Source organism: Malania oleifera, chromosome 7 (assembly GCF_029873635.1).
Source record: "Malania oleifera isolate guangnan ecotype guangnan chromosome 7, ASM2987363v1, whole genome shotgun sequence".
Classification (NCBI taxonomy): Eukaryota; Viridiplantae; Streptophyta; class Magnoliopsida; order Santalales; family Ximeniaceae; genus Malania; species Malania oleifera.
Genome location: NC_080423.1, coordinates 70,943,571 through 70,964,943, shown reverse-complemented (window position 1 = coordinate 70,964,943; position 21,373 = coordinate 70,943,571). Strand labels below are relative to the sequence as shown.

Sequence of the window (21,373 nt, the reverse complement as noted above, 5' to 3'; positions counted from 1 at the left end):
GGTTCGGCCCTTTTTGAAAATCAAGCCTGGACTGAGTTTTTGCTTAGAAAAAAGTCAGACCTAGGTTTGTTTTAAAAAAGTTGGGTCCGAGTTATTTGAAAATGATTGGGCCGACCCATCTTTAAAAATGCTTAGGCCAAATGCTTTATTTTTTTTTTTTGGAAGAATGGGTCGCGATCTCACTGTTTGACTTTTCCAGAATTTTGGCTAAGTAGTATGGATGCCTAGAATGGATGCAAAATGCAAAACATAATACAAAGTATTTCAAAACATATATACAAAAGACTGTAGGTGGAGAATGATGTGGTTCCTATCCCAACCCACGGTAGATACACCTATTTTATAGGGTTTCTTCATGGCTCTATCTTAGTTAGGGAAAACTATAGACAAGTATGTGTGGGTAGGTTCTAATCTCTATTGATAAAAAGGTTCTCGATCTAACATACATCCTCGCCCAAAAGGGGTTTGGACAAAGTTTAAACTAAGCGGCGTGGTTCGCAAGTCCCCACAAGTCCTGCCACGTAGGGACAAACGGTATTACACTTCTTTCTAATCTTAGTAGGTAAAGCCCAGGTATAGAGCGTGAAAGTGTGTGAATCATAGTTTAGCCTAATCCGTCTATCCCCACATGCATGTCACACGCTTATTCATGATTAATCACATGCTTATTTAAAATATGAAAACAAGATAGTTACAATTAACACACTTAATCTAAAAAGTTGGAAATAAAATAATTACAATTAATATTCTTATCTAAAAAATTTGGAAAGAAGATATTTACAATTAGTATTCTTATATAAAAAAATTTGAAAAGAAAATATTTACAATTAATATTCTTATCTAAAAGATTTTGAAAATAAAATATTTACAATTAATATTTTTATCTAAAAATTTGGAAAGAAAATATTTACAATTAATATTCTTATCTAAAAATTTGCAAAAAAAAAATATTTACAATTAATATTAAAAATTTGGAAAGAAAATATTTATAATTAATATTCTTATCTAAAAATTTGGAAAGAAAATATTTACAATAAAAAAATGGAAGTAAAATATTTGAAATCAATATGCTTATCTAAAAAAAATTGGAAAGAAAGTATTTACAATTAATATTAAAAATTTGGAAATAAAATATTTACAATTAATATTAAAAATTTGGAAAGAAAATATTTACAATTAATATTCACAAAATGAGGAGCAACTAAAAGATTTATTAAATTTGAGTTCGAGATAATTTCTAATTAATTATTGGCTCGACTCTCTATAGTCCCCAGTAGAGTCGCCAAACTGTCGTGACATCCCGGAGAGCGGGTGCCCCGAAGTGGCGAAATAAAATTCATATTTTAGATTTTCAGGAAAAATGGTGTAATGAAGTCGCCACTAACCTTTTAGTGTAATTAGAACACTTGATTACTACCTAATTAAGAGTAGAATCGATCTGCGTTACCAAAGTTAGGGTTGAGAGTTCGATTACGCGAGGGGAAGGTACAAGCAGCCCCTATGTGTCCGTTCTTACGAATGATACCTAATTAATTTAGAATTATCCCTAATTTAATTTAATAGATCTTTAAAATCACTCCATTTTAGTGAATTTTTTACATACACACAAAAATATATATATATAATATATTATATTCCCTCAAAACCAAGATACGTGAAGCCCGAAAGAGCTCACACCCTTTCATTAAAATCATCAAGATAAAAATCAAGAAAATATTTAATAAAATACACTCCCAAATTTTGAAATTGTATAGAATTTTTTATAGGAAAATACTAGTATAAGAGGTTTTAATATATGTTAATAGGATAATAAGTTAAGATATTAAACTACCACAATACATATAATTATAATAATAATGACACATATCTACTAAAATATTACAAATGTCAAAATAAGTAATAAAATACCATAATATAATATATATTAAAATACTAGAGGTACTATAAAAAGTAATACCATCTATATAAAAAAAAAATGCCTTAATAAGTAAAACTAAAAACAAGCATATTAATTATACCATAATATTCTATATACTATCACACTAAATATAATAGCAAAATACTAAACATATACTAAGATGCTAAACTTGCCATAATGATTGATACCTTTATATGTAAACATGATAAAATACTAGAATACTAATACTAAATATCCTAAAATACTAATATGAGTATTCATACATTAAACATAACACGTTCAATAAAGAAAACCCTAAGTAATTAAAACTGGACATACATCAACGATAAAAATCCTACAAGTACACAAAAAGACCATAATACACATTATCATATTTAAATATTAAACGATATAATTCTTACCTCCGCAATAAAAACAAACCTATAATAAAAAAAAATTACAACAAAATTCAAACTCTAAATATTGGAAGGAGCCCCAACAAAATCCTGCAAAAACGAGAACAAACCAGTTAATATTTGCAGTGATGATAACAAGAAAAAAAAAAAAAAAGATGATAATAATAATAAAAATGACATCTTTAAATACACAAGGAAGTGTGTGTGTTATGTATGCTGTCTGTGTGTGTGTTATGTATGCTGTGTGTGTGTGTGCTCTGGTGTGTGCTGTGTGCTGTGTGTGCGCTATGTGCTATGTGCTATGTGTTTGTCCTGTGTGCGTGTGCTGTGTGCGTGTGCTTCGGGTTCAGAAGCTTGGAGTGAAGGTGTGAAGACTTGAAGTTGGTGGCTGCCGGAGCTTCACTAGTTGCAGACAGCTGGCTGGGATGTTCTGAAGGTGGCTGCGGCTGTGGCGTCTCTGCTGTGGGTGGCTGGCAGCAAGATGGCCAAAGATGGTGGCTTGTACGGCAGAACTGGAACATAGCTTGAGGGAGAGACTGAGGGGGCGGGAAAGAGAGTAGGGACTAAGACAGGGGGGCTGCTGTGGAGCTCGGGTGGAAAGTGGCAGCTGGTGTTGCAGAGGGCCGACTGTAGCAGAGCAGCTGGAGTGGACTGCAGCAGCAAGGGGAAAGGGAACAGAGCCGAGGGAGAGTACTGAGAGAGAACGAGAAACGGCAGGGGAGAGAGAGGGAGATAAGGGAAGGAGGAGAGGGAAAGAGATGGAGAGCAAAGGGTGTGCCGGGTGAGAGCGGCTAGGATTTTTTTTTTTGTGTTTCTTTTTGGTCTCCGCCACCGTTGCCCTGGGCGAGCCCCATACCTTTATAAAAAAAATCTTGAAAACCCTAGCCTCTGCCGCCCCCTTCTTTTCTTTTTTCTTTTTTCTTTTTTTTTATACTTTTATGGTAATAATAATAATAATGTAATAATAATAATAAGGTTTGAAAATAATGATAATACTAATAAAAATAGAAATAGAAAAAATAATTATATTAAAGTAATAATAACATAGAAATAATAAGAATGATAAAAATAATAAAAATAATAATAGTAAAGTAACAATAATAAAATAATAATAATAATAGTAATAATAATAATAATAACGATAATAAAAATACTAAAAATAATAATAATAAAATTATAATAATAATAAATACTAATAATAATAATAATAATAATAATAATAATAATGATGATGATGATAATAATAATAAAAATACTAATAATAATAATAATAAAATAATAATAATATTATTATTATAGTAACTCCTTTGTTATATTTGGCTCAGACAAAAATAGGGTGTTTACAATTGCGATGCCCCGATTTTCCATGCCATTTTTTTCCATTCAATAATAAATAAATCATACACATCAAACATCACATCGACCACGTCAACAACTCTGATACCACTCACATAACCTGACTCGCATTAGGTACCAGGTAAACAAACATTTTATTTATATTAACCTAACAGCGAAAGACATAAGGTACATACTATCCAGAATACAATACCCAGAGTATCAATATCCATATACATACATTTCTATCTCATACCCAAAACAATACAACCCTAAGGGAATCACACCTCCCTAGTCCAAAACTCACGCTGAATATTAGGGTCTCAGCTTCCTACTGTCTCGGAGCTCTATCACTTGGTTTGTCTCTGTTCCCCGAAAAGTGTAGATAATTCGGGTAAGACACATTTTAGTAAGACGGAATAAATTATTTATAGTGTGTGGCAATATGAGTTCAGTTTTAACATATTTTACTTTTCAAATCATCAATTTATCTAAGAAAATACACTGATATATATGCTCATAATCATATAAATATAAAACACCAACTTTTATAAGATTTAAAATCATTTCTCAAATTCATTCTTACACAACCCATATTTACTAGCGAAGTTTCTGAGGATAGTGGAGATTGCACGCCCATACATGCAGCTCCCCTCTGCTGTGATATCATTTGTAACCTTACCCGATTAACTGAGATTCAACTTCAACTGATACTCATCAGGACACTCACCTTACTCAGCAAGCTCTCAGGTGGAGAGTTTTACTTCGCCTCAATTATTTATGTTATTAACTTACACATATCCATTTTACTATCCAGCACATGAGTATCCTTGGTTCCCAGTACCAATCTCGCGTCTATAACTCATGGGTGTCTTGAGAATCTCTTTTCCATGTCATGCTTCCCCCCATAGTCAGGATTGTGCGGCCCAAAGGCTGGATCTAACTTCAGTTTACCTACCCGGTTAGATCAAAATATCATATCACATATCCTGCATTTGTAGTACGACTGGCAAACACCTATAGCCCTGATCCGAATTCAGGGGATACAACAACTCTACTAAACAGCTCAGTTGACTGTCATGTCACATGCTCCAAGAGTCTGTGTAGTTACACTATCACCACTAATAACGGTACCATCATTAGGGTTTCCATAAACGTCCATCAGGGTTATCATTACCACATACCCGCAATTATTATGTGGTATTGACATTTCATCATTTATGTTTCAATGATCCTATTACAGCTTTAGCACTTTGCAATGTTCACATTTCCTAGAACTAACAATCAGTATTCTCAATTTAATATTCACATTTTAGAAATTACATTTCAATTTCCATATTTCAATATTCATATTGTAGAATTTACATTGCAATATTCTCATTTTTAATATTTACATTTCATCTCATACTAACACATATATATCATTTCACACATTTCAATATTTCTCAATAAAACATTTTATTATTTTTCCAATATATATATCCATGTTTCTCTTTTCGTCATTTCTCAGAAAACTTTTCAATATACATACACATATTATTTTCTTTGTTTCTCAATAAAACAATTCTCATTTCACTTCAGCTCAGTGTATACATAGCACTGAGTTTCTTTTAAATCATCTCTGTACAAAACCTTTCAGTACATATATTTATATCAAATTCTCATTTTCTTCATGCAAATCACACAACTCAATTCAAACATGTTCTCAGTATAACTCATATGCCACACAATTTTTATCTGATAATCATATCATAATAATTTCAAGCGAAATATGATATTTCATTTTCATATCCTTTCTCAGTCAATAATTCTCAACAAATACTGTTATAATTTATTCTCCTTACCTGATTTTCTGAACTATGCCTACAAGGATCCCGAAATCATACCCGTTGTGCTCACCTGAACCCTAAATTCAATAATCTTAATTTAATCACAGAATGTTCAATATTCTAACATTTGCAAATTTACATTAATTAAATAACAATGAATCTCTAAATAACCCTATTATCCTAGTTTTGGGGCTATGCTTACGATGACCCCACGAGAAATTCACTCAACTAGACTTGTAAAGAATCATTCCTAAATTCTCGTGATAGTATCTGATCGTCAATTTGTCTTAAGATTTAAAAAAAAATGAGATAAGAATGAGAATTCACCTTACCTCAAGAGATATGTCTACGTCGCTCTTATGACAAATCCACTTCGGTAAAAATATCAGTAGCGGAGAATGGAATCCAGTGATATTTTCCAATTTCTAATCGGTACTCGTTAAACCGATGAAATCGAGGAGAGTGGGAGAAGAGACGAGAAGAGAGGGACGTGATTTGGAGGGAAAGGGAGCTTCTGTCCCAATAAGTAACAATATATATATATATATATATATATATATATATATATATATATATAAGTGTGTGTGTGTGTGTGTGTGTGAGAGAGAGAGAGAGAGAGAGAGAGAGATATTATAATATTTAATTATTATTAATAATAATTTATTTAATTACTACAAATAAAAATAAAATTATTTTTTTATTTTTTTATTTTTTTTACACTTCCATTCATATTATCTTTTGGGGCGTTACAACATAGACCTATCCGAGGTTTCAAAAATGTCACATACCTCTCTTGAGATTTCAAAAATGTTGCAGACATTTTCCTTGAGATTTGTCAAAAAAAATACAAATTTTCCTTTAAAAAAAACTTATCTTTTTACAAATTATAAGAAGTTTGTGTCTTTTTCACAAATTTCAAAAGAGGTTCTTAAAATTCTTAAAACCTATGGAGAAGACATTGAAATTGTTAGAACCTCATGAAGTGTCATTATTATTTTGTCAAACCTCAAGGGATCAATGTCTTTTATCCAAAAAAAAAATTCTCATTGGCATCTCATTCCATTCAAAAATGTCATTTAATCAAAATAATTTTTGATCCACTAACCAACCACCCATGGTTGGGGGTGGCAAAACGGGTTAACGGACCGACTTCGGACAGGTCATAAATGAGAAGGAGCTAAACTGGTTCGAATTCAGATTGACCCGTTTATTAACGGGTGATTAATAGGCAAATCCAAATCGGTCCGTTTACTAAATCGGGGACTCGTTTAAAAGCATAATTTATTTATTTTAAAATTTTTTAAACATAAAATGACCAATTAAAAAAAAAAAAAAAAAAAACACTCCATTTTATTTATTAATATCTAACTAAAAAAAACATAAAATATAGAATTGGGTAGCCGACTGCCGAACGAACGAACGAACGGTGAGATTCCTGAGAACTGCCTGAATTTGGTTTGCAGTGGTTTTGGGTTTTCACTTTTTTGGTGCCAAACTGTCGATTGTCGTGGTGGCGTGGTCGAAGGTCGAATAGGGTAACTGGGTTACTGGTAGCAGGGTGAGGATGAGGTGAAGTCATGAGGCGTAAGGAGTGACATCTGAGGTAAGGGACTGAGCGACTGTCGTCTAGGTCGTCTGCCGACTGATGGAGAGGGGTGGGGAGAGGGGAGGGCAGGGTGAGGTGAGGCATGCGGGTGAGGTGCTGAGGCCGTGAGGCGTGCCGCGTGAGGAGTGAGGTCTCTGAGATGAGGGACTGATTGACCGTGCGAGTCTTCAACTGCAAAGGGGGGGGGGGGGGGGGTAGGTTGAGGCTAGTAGGTTTACCTTTTATTATTATTATTATTATTAAAATATACGGGGTGACGGCTGACCAATCTAACTCATCCTTAAACAAGTCAGGTTTGGTTGACCCATTTATAATCATATTATTTTGCATCAAATCCAACCCAATTTAAACGGGTATCATGAATAATCCATCCAATTTTGACCCATTTTGCCACATCTTGGCCTAAATTAGTACATATTTTCCCATCCTTCTACTTTCATGACATGCCAAGCCCGGCCTGATCTTAAGGCAGTTAAGGTGCTTGCCTAGGACCCCAAAAATTTTAAGGTTTCAAATTTTTTTTTTTATAGTGTAATAATGTTAACATTATTTATGATGCTCTCTTCACATACATTGATTTTCCCACTATCAAGTAAATAAAATTATATTTTAAAATACAAAGAAAATACAATTTAATTCTTTCTTTTTCAAGTAAATTTTGGAGCCCCTAAATTTTTTCTTTTTAATATAATAATATTAACTTTATTTATGATGCTTTCTTTCAAAACATTGACTTTCTTATTATTAAGTAAATGAAATACATGTAGAACATAAAACTTTAATTAGTAATTTTACACCTCAAAAAGTTAAAAAAATTAATTTTAAATAAAAATAAAAATTAAATAAAATATTAAGGACCCCTAATTAAATCATTCGCTTAAGGCCCCATATTGTAAAGAGTCGGTCCTGTGACATGCTCATATCGCCATAGTTTCAAAACATTGCCTTACCTGACCCATGACAAGATGACATCCAACGATTCCTACCCTTCAAAACAAAATGATTTTTTCTGATTATTCAAAGACTCTTTGATTGCATATCTAGTACAAAAGAATGGAATAAAATAGGGTTAAATAATATCTAATTTATTAATCAATCTATTCATTATTATTATTTAAATTTTCAGTTCATTTTATCCCTATTCCATTCCATTCCACAAATGATACTGTCCCATCCTCTGAAAGAAATTATTAATGATACCAAGTAATAAAATTCAGAAACAACTCCTAAGCCCGCTCTGCTCCCACAAGACCTTCAGAAGTGCCCATGGTCGGGCAGAAAGCTTCTTTATTTCTTTGTTTGAACTTTCACAACACTCAATAGGGTATAAGATCAGAAAAATAAAACCAGCTAAAACATAGATTGCATACCAAAGAAACATTTGTGAAGCTGACGTTTATAAAAGGGAAATATAAAGCACAAGGCAATACAAACAACAGAAAGCAATGCTTCAGCTTTTAATTCACTTCGTGCTTCCTTTACAAAACAACACTTCCATAAGAAAGCCATTGTTTTTTGTCTCAGGCTTCCAGACCAATTGCGTTTCTAAAATGAACAGTTGCTTCCAGAAATCATGAAATCAATGCGTCCTGAAGTGCTGCACAATTGTATTATTAACCATTGATGAAGCCTCTTCAAGCATCTCCACCGCCTTTCCCTCACCTCCATTCTTTTTAGCTCGGCGTTTTCTAGACCTGGTCACATTTGTCCCAGATCCATGAACGGGTTTCTGGCTTCTTTTAATCATCTTCAATGCTAACGTTTTCAATGGAACATTAATGTCCAAGGACAGAAGCACTTCTTCCAGCTCGTGCCACTCGAGATCTTCAAAGTCACCATCCTCATACACCACCCTGTACCAACCTGTTTCCTTGTCAAATTTAGTTACCACTCCAGTATAGAACTGCTTTCCAAACAATTTTCGAACTTCTCTTCCTTCCAACCATTCACCAAAATCTGTGTCTCTGCATGATTTTGCATCATTTGTGGTCTCACAGGGGACGATAGAGAAATCGCCTGGTGATGCACTGGGCACCCCATTAATAACAACAGCAGGTTCTCCCAACAACTCAAAAACTCCTGTTGATGATGACTCCAGTTGCTCTTCCTTGCACGTCCTTTCCATTTAGAAAAGTTCTCACTTGTCAAGATAGTTTAACTATCTATGCAAATAAGAAATGACTTAATTATCTTTTGATGAGCATAAAAAATTAAAATGAACTTCATGGAATTAAGAAATGACCAAATGATTTTTTTACGGTTATAAAAGCTTAAAATGAACTTTGATACATGACCAATAAAACAACAATGATGATTATAACAACATTCACATCGACATCCACAAAGCTGACCAAAATATTGAACATTTACACATCTATTATGTACAAAATGTATTCCAAAAATGTGAAACGGATCTAAATCAAGTCGGTGTAATTCATGAGAGAACCATAAGCATGAAATATCTTGTATATTTTTGTTGACACACATATAGGGTGCTTTTACAAATGACATATAATTAAGTTATTATTAGTATATACTATATGGAGACATGCTTCATTATCAGCTGAACAGGAGATTACACATGGCTGTGAAGTAGGTTGATTGAGTTGAAGTGGTGGTTCTAGAGTGTTATGCAACCATAGAATTGTTGTGCAACAATTGGCGCTCTGACATCAATTGTTGGTGTTGAGTGTGCGCAGCAGAAGACCTCACACGAACTCTCACGAAATAATCAATGGAACAAGTAAGGCAAGCACTCGATGATGAACTATACTAAACAAGCGTTCACTCAACAATGAGAATCAATGAAAGCAATAACCAAAGACACAAGAATTTACTTGGTTTGGCAATTTGCCTACGTCCACAAGAGCAATGGCTGTTTTTCACTATCTCAATGTGAAGCTTACGAAGTTTATCAAATTCGGGTTACATAGCAATGATTAAATACTAATCTAAGCGTACAGAAGACTTTTATTATATCTAAAACACATCTATAGCAATCCCCCGAAAGAAATTCCTCTAAAAACTCTCAATCTACTAATCTTTGATTCAAAAATCCGTGACATCCGCGAGCATAACCGTCGACGGTTTGAAGTCGAAAAGAATACCCTGCAACACTGCCTGAAACCGTCGATGGTTACATCCAAACCGTCAATGATTTGCCCTCAAAGCTGCCATCCAACAAACCTCTCTCTTGTTCCTCGCTTCACGATGCTTTCCTGGTGCATGCGTTCCACTCAAATATGAGCCACATCCCCAACAATCTCCACCTTGGCGAATATTCACCACTTAGGAGAAATTCGAAAGCATAATCTCGCTACTCCTCCCGAGCCAATAGATTGGGACCGCTTCCCGTCTAACACCTGGAAACGTAAACCAAGTCCAAGCCACGTTTGAACTTGTTCATGGTAATAGGAATTTTACCTAACTGAACACCCAACTCCTTGAACGATCCTTTAAACCACAATGCTACCTTGGTAGCCTCAACCCGATCCAGTTGTAACTATTGCAATCTGAGACTCTACCCTGAACTTCCAATAATTAGGCTTTCCCACAACATACCCTGTTGTAAGTTTCCTATCATCCAAGTCTCCTGTGTAGTGTGTATCCATGAACCTCACAACTAACGGATCACTTTGTTGCCCGCCGAAGTACCCCACTACACTGATGGAGGAAACCTTTGACACGTCCCAAACATCACAGTACATCCTTGAGTATTGAACGGTAAACTGTTTACTTTGATTTGCCAACAATATAACGGTGACCGGTTTAACATTAACCATGCTAAACCTCTCCAACATCTGATCCACAAAACCACCCTGAGATAACCACAATCTCCCCGTAGTTGTCCATACAGCCACCTTGAGATAACCCCAATCTCCTTGTAGCTATGACCATAAAGTCACTCCGAGATAATCCTAATCTCCTTGTAGCTTTATCCTTGCAAATCTCCAACCCAAGAATACTTTTGGTAGCACCCAAAACCTTCATGCCAGCTTTCTTTCTCAACAAAGTCCTCGACTGATTTACCTCAGTCGGAACCTTCCCAGTAATCAGTATGTCACTCACATAAAACAACAGAATAATTGCCCACTTGCATCCTATCTCCTTATCCCCCTCTAGGAGCTCCACCAACTCCTGCGTCTGATTCTTATATAGTAATTCCATCTCCTCCACAATGGCACCTATCCACCTATCCTTTTCTTGAAAGGTAGTAGGATCCTTTCTGATAATAATGGATGCATAAGACATTAGATCATTATGTCTGGGCAGTAGCCTGATAGTGCCTTTAAGCTCATTGTGATCTTGCTGGTTTCCTGAGCTTAAACTCCCTACGTTATGACCAATGTCATCTCCACCCTGAGTCTGTAACTTGACCTGCATCATAATCTCCTTTTTGCTCCAATTTATACTATGATACTGTAAGTTTCCTGAGTTAGAACTCCCTACACTTCTGCCCTGAGTTTCTAACTCCACCTACACAGTATGCTCATTGCTGCTACTGCATCTATCTGGCACCCGTCTCTCTCCATCTATCTGAGTACGCTATCTCATGGCTTAACACCTAAAGCCATGTCTCCACCAATCACCACCCTGTTTGTCATTGGATCACTCAGCTTGAACCCACCTTTCTCAGATCTCAGAAAGATGTACCTTCCAGACATAACACCAAGTTTAGATCTCACCTCACTAGAAACATGCATAATTGGACCTCTAAACTCTCTCAAACTAGAGAACTCTACCACATAACCTGTCCAAGCCTCTCCTGCAACTCTCCCATGTAGTGATACCTTTGGCGATTGATTAATTGAAACCCACCATACTCGTTGACTTTACCAAGAAGTTCCTTACATGCCCTGCATAAACCATGCCCTGCTCACAAAACTCCTTAAATACCAACATACTCAACACCGATGTCTGACCTCAAGAATTCTCTTTTAGTCTGGTACTCCACCTCAGTCACAAGTTACACCTAGCAAACATCTCCAACTTATGCTGCATGAGATACCCCCAAACCTTGCGTGATAAACTCACGAAGTACCCATGTCCAACTCGTGATGTTGCCCTCACTAGTTCCCAAACATTAACAATATAGTTAAGAATACCCTCCATTTTGTGTGTGGTTGTTTTACACAAAACGGTATTATCCGACTCAAAACTCTCAGCAGCAGCTCCACCTACAACTTTGTTACTCAACAATGCATAGAAATTTCCCGCTATCCTCTGTCCCTTCATCACCAACAAGACACCTTTACACACCATCATCGTCTCGCCTTCATACTTGTAACTATACCTATTACAATTCAAAGTGTCCAATGATATGACATTCTTCCGTAGATCAGGTATATGCCTTAAACCATATAATGTCCTTACCACACCACCATAGATTTTGATCCTGATATCCCTCATTCCAACAACTTTGCAGACCGCATCGTTTCCCATCAGAATGGAACCAAAATTCACCAATCTGTAAGTGGTGAACCAGACTTTGTTGGGCATCATGCGAAAAAAACATCCCGAGTCTAGGATCCAAGAACTTGTGAGGCGCTCTTAACTTGATGAAACAGAAAGCATCTCACAATCACTACTCCCTAAGTCTCCTTCTTCCACTACATTAGCAGATTTTGATGAACCCTTTTAGTTTTTGCTTTCCCCTTATCCAACTCCGGACACTCCGATTATATGTGCCCTAGTTTCTCGCACTTAAAACAACGAACGTCATTCTTCCTCCTGGACTGCAATCGAGTTTTATTACCACTCAATCCACCCCAGGGCTTTCCTCTCCCACGATCCTGATTACCTTTCACCACAAGCCCTTCACCATGTGAACCCTCATCGATGGCTTTCTTCCACTAATGGAACCCCAGCAATGCACTCGCGATGTCCTTCAACTCCAGGGTTTCTTTCCCCCAAGTCAGCATCGTGACCAGATTCTCGTATGTAAGCGACGTAGGTAGGGAATTCAATAGCATCAATGTCTTGTCCTCTTCCTTGAACTTCACATCAACTCACCTCAGATCACTAAGGATCTGATTAAATGTGTTGATGTGTTGAGTCGAGTCCAAACCCTCTGCCATCTTAAGCCAATATAATTTTTGCTTAAGATACAACTTGTTCATCAATGACTTGGACATGTACCAGCGCTCCAGTTTTAGCCAAACCGCTGTCGGCGATTCCTCATCCATGATGTGATACAACATGTCATCGGCCTGACATAACCTAATAGTGGACATAGCCCTCACTTCCAACTTGCGTCGTCCATGCCTTCCGACTTCTTTCCGTATAGACCCTTCACCATCCCTTACTGCATTAGAAGTCCTTTACCCTCCTTTGCCAAAGCCCGAAGTTTCCCGTTTCATCAAACTTACCAACCTCGAACCTCGCAGAAGAAATCCTACTCATTGCAAACCAATAACTCTGATACCAATTGTTGGTGCAACAATCAGTGCTCCGATAACAATTTTTGGTGCCGAGTATGGGCAGCAAAACACCTCACACGAACTCTCACGAAACAATCAATGGAAAAAGCAAGGCAAGCACTCGATGATGAACTATACTAAACAAGCAATCACTCAACAATGACAATCAATGAAAGCAATCGCCAAAGACAAAAGAATTTACGTGGTTCGGCAATTTGCCTACGCCAGCAGCGGCTGTTTTTCACTATCTCAATGTGAAACTTACAAAGCTTATCAAACTAGGGTTACATAGTAATGATTAAATACTAATCTATGTGTACAGAAAACTTCTAGTATATCTAAAACACATCTGCAGCAATCCCCCCAAGAAAATTCCTCCAAAAACTCTCAATCTATTGATCTCTGATTCGAAAATCCGTGACATCCATGAATGTAACCGTCGACAATTTAGGTCAAACCGTCGACGGTTTGAAGTTGAGAAGAATACTCTGTAGCACTGCTTGAAACAGTCGACGGTTTGCCCTCAAAGCTGCCATCCTGCTAACCTCTCTTTTGTTCCTTGCTTCACGATGCTTTCCCTGGCGCATGCATTCCACTAAAATATGAGCCACATCCCCAACAAGAAAAATAACCAAGAAGAAATTAATTTTCCATTGGACAAATGTAAGACCAAAAATTTGTGTGTAGCTAAAAGTTACATGTTCACATAGGGCTGTACCAGAAACAATAAAGTTTGGACAGGTTATAGTGCAACAAAAGATGGAACAAACGAAAATGGCATACATGAAAGGTAACCAAAAAGTAAGATGAAAAATTCTGAGCTGAACAAGAAAAACAGTTCCTTAGGGTGCACATTAGCAGCATTGAAATATCACTAGTCGTTTTGAAATTATTACTTATTCAATCATGTGCTTTTGTATCTCGATTGGAATTCTAACGTTAAATCAATAGTTCTTTCTAATTCTTAAAGCTTCTACTCAAACTCAAGGAAGATACCAATTTTTTCTAGGATGCTACAATTCTTGACATAAAAAGAATTGAAATATTGTCGTAAGAATCATATCTACAAATTGAAGTGCTACAAGATTGCTGCTAAGATAAATCTTGAATCCAGTATTTGATTGCTAATGGCCTAATCTTGCAATTGAAGATGGCTACATCTTTAATAGTGTGAGAATTCTTACGTCACTAAATTCAAGATTGCTTCAAAAATAAATCTTGAATCCAGTATTTGAAATTGGAAACAAGGATATTGAAGATAATGGAAAATCCCCTTTGTTGTTAGTACTTTCAATGATGAAGCCAATTGTAGCAGCAAGCAAAATGTGAAGAAACAAAGTGGAAGTAAATTTGCTGAAACAAAAGATGATTCAATATTGGAGGATGTCAAAATTAAAAGGAAAGAAAGAACTTCAAAGAAATAGGTCCCCCCCCCACCCTTCCCCCGAGGAAGCCCCCAAAACTCAAGCCAAATGAATAGTCTCTAGATGGAATGTAACTGTTTGGTACATAGGGATGGAATGAAATCAAATTTTTCACTAGATTTTGTATTCCTCTCCGTTCAAATTTTCATACCATTCCTCTCCTGGCCTATTCCATTCCGCAAACCAAACATTCCCTAAGGGGTTTGAACAACCCTATTAAACAAAAAGAAGTTAGCAAATTCATTGTGTTACATAAAGTTAATATGCTTGGGTTGTATGAGACAAAGATTAGACCAAAGAATTTTAATAAAACTACGTTAGGGGTTGATAGTGTGATCTCGATTAAATGGGGAAGAGAGATGGTGTCACCTCTATCTTCCAGGGATTTTTTTATACTGGATGTCGAATTACTCGAATGGTGACTTGTGTGGTTGTCTTGTTGATTGAATAAAACAACTAGTTCCACTTATCATTGAGTATGAAAGTCGCTTGTCTTTATGAATTCATTATTGTTGGAACTAATATTTCATGACTATAAATGGCTTTCGAAAACCTCTCGGGTGCTCACGAATGCAGGTTTGAACATGTAGTTGCTGGCTGACTTTATCGAGGGAGAGCCTCGACAAGTGCCATGTAGCCCCTTAATTGAGTTTAAGTTGGGGGTCCATGACAATTGGTATCAAAGTACGGTGAGCTCAATGTGCTTGAACACTATGAGTTGTAAAATGAGAATTTGAAATTTTGTAAAACAAAACACAATGGTGAAGCATGTGGGGCAAAGGATGATTCAAGAGAAAGGCATGCAAATCGAGTTGCAACCACCAGAGAGAAAACACCAAGGGGAAAACCTCTATAGTGTATCTAATTTTGAAAATAGAATTGTGGAACTTGAGTAAGTCACTCCATGTATAAAAATGCTTGGTATAAAGAATTGGAAGCCTCTGACGACTTGAATGATGGTACGATGAGAGATTCGGTTTATTTCAATGCCAAAAGACAACCAACTAGAGTGAATGAGTTGTGTACCTTTTCAACTCTTTTAAGAGTCAGTAGTCGCAGTTACCTCATACAGTGGACGAGTCATATACCTTTTCAGCCCTTTGCAAGTCAATAGTTGTAGTGACCTCACACAGTGGATGAGTCGCGTCCCTTTTTAGTTCTTTACCAGTCAGTTGTCATAGTTACCTCACATCGTGGATGAGTCGTATCTCTTTTCAGTGCTTTACAAGTTAGTGGTTGTAGTTCCCTCACACAGTGGATGTGTCGTATAGAGTAAAGACCAAATATGTATAGTATAGCCTAGTAAACAAGTAGTCAATGTCAAAGGTCGCCAACAACAATAGTGGGAATAATTCTTACAGCACATCGAGGTCGTAGATAAGAGTGAGTGGGGACGTGTTAGGGGTTGACAGCGTGATCTCGGTTAAATGGGGAAGAGAGATGGTGTCACCCCTATCTGCTAGGTATTTTTATACTGGATGTCGAATTACTCGAATGTTGACTTATGTGGTTTTCTTGTTGATTGAATAAAACAACTAGTTCCACTTATCATTGAGTATGAAGGTTGCTTGTCTTCATGAATTCATTATTGTTGGAACTAATATTTCATGACTATGAATGGCTTCCGAAAACCTCTCGGGTGCTCATGAATGCTGGTTTGAACATACAGTTGTTGGCTAACTCTGTCGAGCGAGAGCCTTGACGAGTGCCGCGCACAGCCCCTTAATTGAGTTGAACTTGGGGGTCCGTGACATTGTGCACAATATATAGAACGATTGGATTTTCCTACACAATGATGATACTCAAGAAGCACCTTGTAGAATTATGGTTGGACATAACCCTACTACCTACAATTTAAAAGATATCATGAAGCAAACCTTTATAAGATCTTGTGCTCATCCTTTGATTGTGGTTTGGTTCAATTTAATTTAAAATTTTCTTAACAAACCAACTTCTTATACAAGCCAATTCATCCCAACCCCTTTGGGTGCCATTGTAGGACCAACAATAAAAAATTGTTATTTTTGTTTTATTTTTTTGAAATTTCAAATTATCATAAACTTGGTGCTTATATTTTTAAACTTGGGGTTTAGTAAATTGTTAAGTTCATAGTTTTTCTTAAACTTTTTGAAATTCTTAAATTTTCACATTTTTAGAGCTTATGGTTTTTAAGTTGGGGGGTTAGGAAATTGTTGATAATTGTCTTGATTTTTCGAAACTTGTTGAACAATCATAAAATTGGGGCTTATATATATATATAAAATATATATTTTAAGTTCTGGTCAGGAAATTGTTGACCAGTTGATACTTTGTCCTAATCATTATAAAATTGGGGCATATATGTCTAAGTAGAGGGATATGAAATAGTGAAATTGTTGATATTTTTCTTAAATAATTTTTTTGAAATTGTTGAATGATCACAAAATATAGGGCTTATGCTTTCAAATTGGGGGTTACAAAATTGTTAAATTATTGATAATTTTTAAAAATGGTTACTTTTGGTTAAACTAATATGGGGCTTGACTTTTTAAAGTTGGGGCTTATAAATATGCTACATTTGGGGTTTAAGTGATCAATTTAATTTGGGGAAATATTGTTCAAATTCATGCTAATTGGGACTTAGATTTTTGTGTGGTGGAACTCTTTGGAAAATCCTCGTTGAAATTGTTGCTAATTGGAGATTCATTTTGTTAGTAATATAGTTGATTTAAATTTAATAAGAAAATCACAAATAAATATTAATATTATTTATCGAGTTAGGTGGTCAAATATCAACTATATTCTTAGAGTAACTAGTAGCAAAATTGAAAGCATAAACACAATTTGAACGCACTTTAAAACTAAAACATCTGAAAATATTATTTGTAGTACTAAAATAAAGATCAAATGCTTTCAATAGCAATAGTTGAATTTAAGTTCTAAAATATCATTAGCTTTATAGTGAATAGTAGTTTAGGTTTATTAGATGAAATTATCATTTTAGTTCCTTAACATTTTAAAGCTAAGTGTTAAGGAGTGACAATGTAATGGGGAAAAGGGGGAGAGAGATATTGCTCCAATTGTATTCTCCAAGGATTTAGAATGAATTTATGATTATTTGTGTTAACGTTTGTATGGTTATTCTCTTGGATCTGAATAATACAAGTAATCCTTTTCATTATGGTGTTTTGTTGGCCATGGATTGTGATATACTTGATTGTTGTAGTCTTATTCTGTGTATGTGAATATCTTGCTCGTGTGATATCATATTGTTTATTGTTTCTCTTGAGTATTGAGACTCACCTGGTGCTTGTGCCTGCAAGCTTGAATGTGTGATTATTGGCTGATTTGTCAACAAGTGTCGCATGACCCTTACTCGAGTCCTATTTTGGGGTCCATGACAGTTGGTATCAAAGCACAGTGTGTGCGAGCACCATGAGTGGTAACATGAGAAACAAGTCTGAAAAAGTAGAGCGCATTGAGGCACTTGAGACAAAACTTGTAATCTTGCAAACAACGTGCTGTGAACTCCAAGGTTGGTGGCAAAATTGATAAAGGAGAAAAGGCCAATAAAGCTTGAGGCTTTCTAGAGGAGTATCGAGCAGTTGGAAGTCTTTGAGAGTACGCTAGAACATATTGAGGGCATATTGCCATCTCTAACATCCCTATGGGGAGAGCCAATAGAGCTTGAGGCCACCTTATAGGAGCTAACGGATAATTTCGATTTTCTTGCAGAAAATGTGAAGGAGTCCATCAGTGCTTTAAAGGAAGATTTGAAATAGATGGGGAATGTCCAAAGTGCTATGGACCAAGTTCAGAGGGATTTACACGAGATGACAGTGAAAGTGAATGCAGTGGCGTAGATTGCCTAAAGGTCGATTGCGGAACCAAGAGAGGGTATTCAATTAAAAGTACCAGAACCTAAAAGTTTTAGGGGTACTCAAGATGCAAAAGAACTGGATAATTTCTTCTTTGATATGGAGCACTACTTCATGTGCTCACGAGTTGATCTAGAGGCGAACCGGGTAAATATGGCAACCGTATACCTTGTTGGGAATGCTAAATTGTGGTGGAGAATTAAATGGAATGATATTCAGCACAATAGGTGTGTCATTAATACCTAGGATGGTTTGAAACAAGCGTTGAAGAACCAAAGTAGTTGAATTGCAACTGACCGGCTCAATAAGGAGTTATGTACGGGAATATCGGGCCTTATGTTGGACATCATAGACATGACCGAATCAGATAGGCTATTTCATTTTCTCCATGGTTTGAAGACATGACCAAAGAATAAACTACGCCGGCAAGGAGCTAGTGACCTCTCTTCCATCCTCGCCGCTGCGGAACGGTGGGATGATTTTTCAGACAGTTCTAGAAAGCGGAATTTCCTAATGTCCGCCAATAATGATTCTAGGCTCAATAGAGTGTATAAGCCCACAAATGGGGGAAGGGAGAGGGAAATGAATAATTCTTGGAAAGATAGAAGAGCGCCCATGACTAGGGAGTGGAGGGGCGAACGAATAGGTGGTGGGGAGCATCGATTGTCGGTCTCGTGTTTCCTTTGCATGGGACCATATCGAGTGGCGGAGTGTCCTGAACGAAAGGCTTTGAATGCTCTAAAGGCACTTCGAGGGGAAACCAAAACCCCAACAACAACCCTAGAAGAAAAACAGAATATGGTGGGAGCATTAAGACTTTTTGGGGCATCAGAGCGCCAAGTGGTTACCAACAAGTCTCAAGAAAAGGGCTTAATATACGTTGATCTACTTTTGAATGGAAAGAAAATCAAGGTCATGATTGATACAAGGGTCACCCATAATTTCATTGCTGATATAGAAGCTCGGTGGTTAGAATTACAAGTAGACAAGGATATGGAAAAGTTGAAAGCAGTAAATTCTGAAGCGTTAACCACGGTGAGAGTGGCACCTAAAGTAGCTTGCCAAATGGGGTCGTGGTCTGGAACAATTGATTTTACCATAACACCCCTCGATGACTTTGATGTGGTATTGGGGATGGATTTTCTTAAAGTGACACGCTCCATGCCAATCCCAACTGCGGGTTGTCTTATGATAATAGGAGATACACCTTATGCGGTTCCTACAGCCTACAACACTTTTGATGAGAGGAAGTTGCTTTCAGCCCTCTAACTCAAGAAGGGAGTAAAAAGGGGAGAACCTTCTTTTGTGGTTCTACCAGTAGTTTCAGAAAATGAAGAAATAGGCGACTATCCGGTTGAAATTAAGTGTTAGAAGAATTCAATGAGGTAATCCTAGAATAGCTACCCAGGGTTTTACCACCTCGACGACAGATTGACCACGAAATTGAGCTTTTGTTGGGAGTAAAACCACCAGCACGTGCCCCTTATCGAATGGCACCACCTGAGTTAGCTGAACTTAGAAGACAACTAAATGATCTAATAGCAGCAGGATTCATCCGCCCATCAAAAACACCTTTTGGGGCCCAAGTGTTATTCCAAAAGAAACAAGATGGAAGTTTGTGTTTGTGTGTAGATTATCGAACTCTTAATAAGGCAACGGTTCGCAACAAGTATCTCATTCCATTGATTGCCGATATTTTTTATCAGTTAAGTACAGCTAAATATTTCACTAAACTGGACTTGAAATCGGGATATCACCAAGTGTGCATTATAGAGGGAGATGAACCTAAGACCACTTGTGTCACCCGGTATGGAGCCTTTGAATTCTTTGTCATGCCTTTTGGGTTAACAAATGCACCTGCTTCCTTTTGTACTTTAATGAATCAAGTTTTGCGGGACTACCTTGATCGATTTGTAGTCATTTACCTTGATGACATAGTAGTTTTCAGCGCATCCTTAGCAGAACATAAAGATCACCTTCAGCAGGTCTTTCAAAAACTCCGAGAAAATCAGTTGTATATAAAAGGAGAGAAGTGTGCTTTCGCTCAAAAGCGTATTAAATTCTTGAGGCATATCATTGAAGAGGGTCAGATACAGATGGATTCAGCAAAGGTACAAATCATCAATGAATAGCAAGCACCTATATCTGTTAGAGAACTGTGATCCTTCTTAGGGCTAGCCAACTACTTTTGAATTCCATCATTGCCCCACTTTTGAGTTCCATCTTTAGGCTGATTACACAACTACAGTATAAAAAAAAGAAAATACAAAAATTATGTGAACATAATAGAAATGCAGATACCATGCAATTACTATCATAAACTATCCAACACAATCACAAAGCTGACTCGAAATGATTGAACTAGACAAAATGTCCCCTCACAATTACATAGGTAAAGTCTAAATACCCATCCTTGATTCTGTCGTGCACACATCCAAAATATGATAAAATAATGATACAAGCAATGAAATGACCTAAAATGGATCCAAAGCCCTCTCTCTCTCTCTCTCTCTCTCTCTCTCTCTCTCTCTCTCTCTCTCTCTCTCTCTATATATATATATATATATATATATATTTGAATTTTTTAAAA

The 21,373-nt window shown here is 36.4% G+C and overlaps 1 protein-coding gene across 42 annotated transcripts in view; it reads right to left on the bottom strand.

Moving 5' to 3' along the window:
• Positions 1-8,422: 8,422 nt before the first annotated feature.
• The window catches only part of LOC131160309 (dirigent protein 17-like), a 66,219-nt gene continuing 53,268 nt past the window's right edge, over positions 8,423-21,373 (bottom strand). For 10 of the 42 annotated variants that reach the window (XM_058115858.1, XM_058115852.1, XM_058115857.1 and 7 more), the window contains one exon: positions 8,423-9,245. In XM_058115858.1, the coding sequence (XP_057971841.1) occupies positions 8,663-9,208 (546 nt within the window). In that variant the 5' untranslated portion in view covers positions 9,209-9,245 and the 3' untranslated portion in view covers positions 8,423-8,662. Of the gene's footprint in view, positions 9,246-13,699; positions 14,098-20,708; positions 21,026-21,373 lie in introns of those variants that run through there. The other 32 variants (XR_009137995.1, XR_009137988.1, XR_009137999.1 and 29 more) reach the window with 6 other exon arrangements.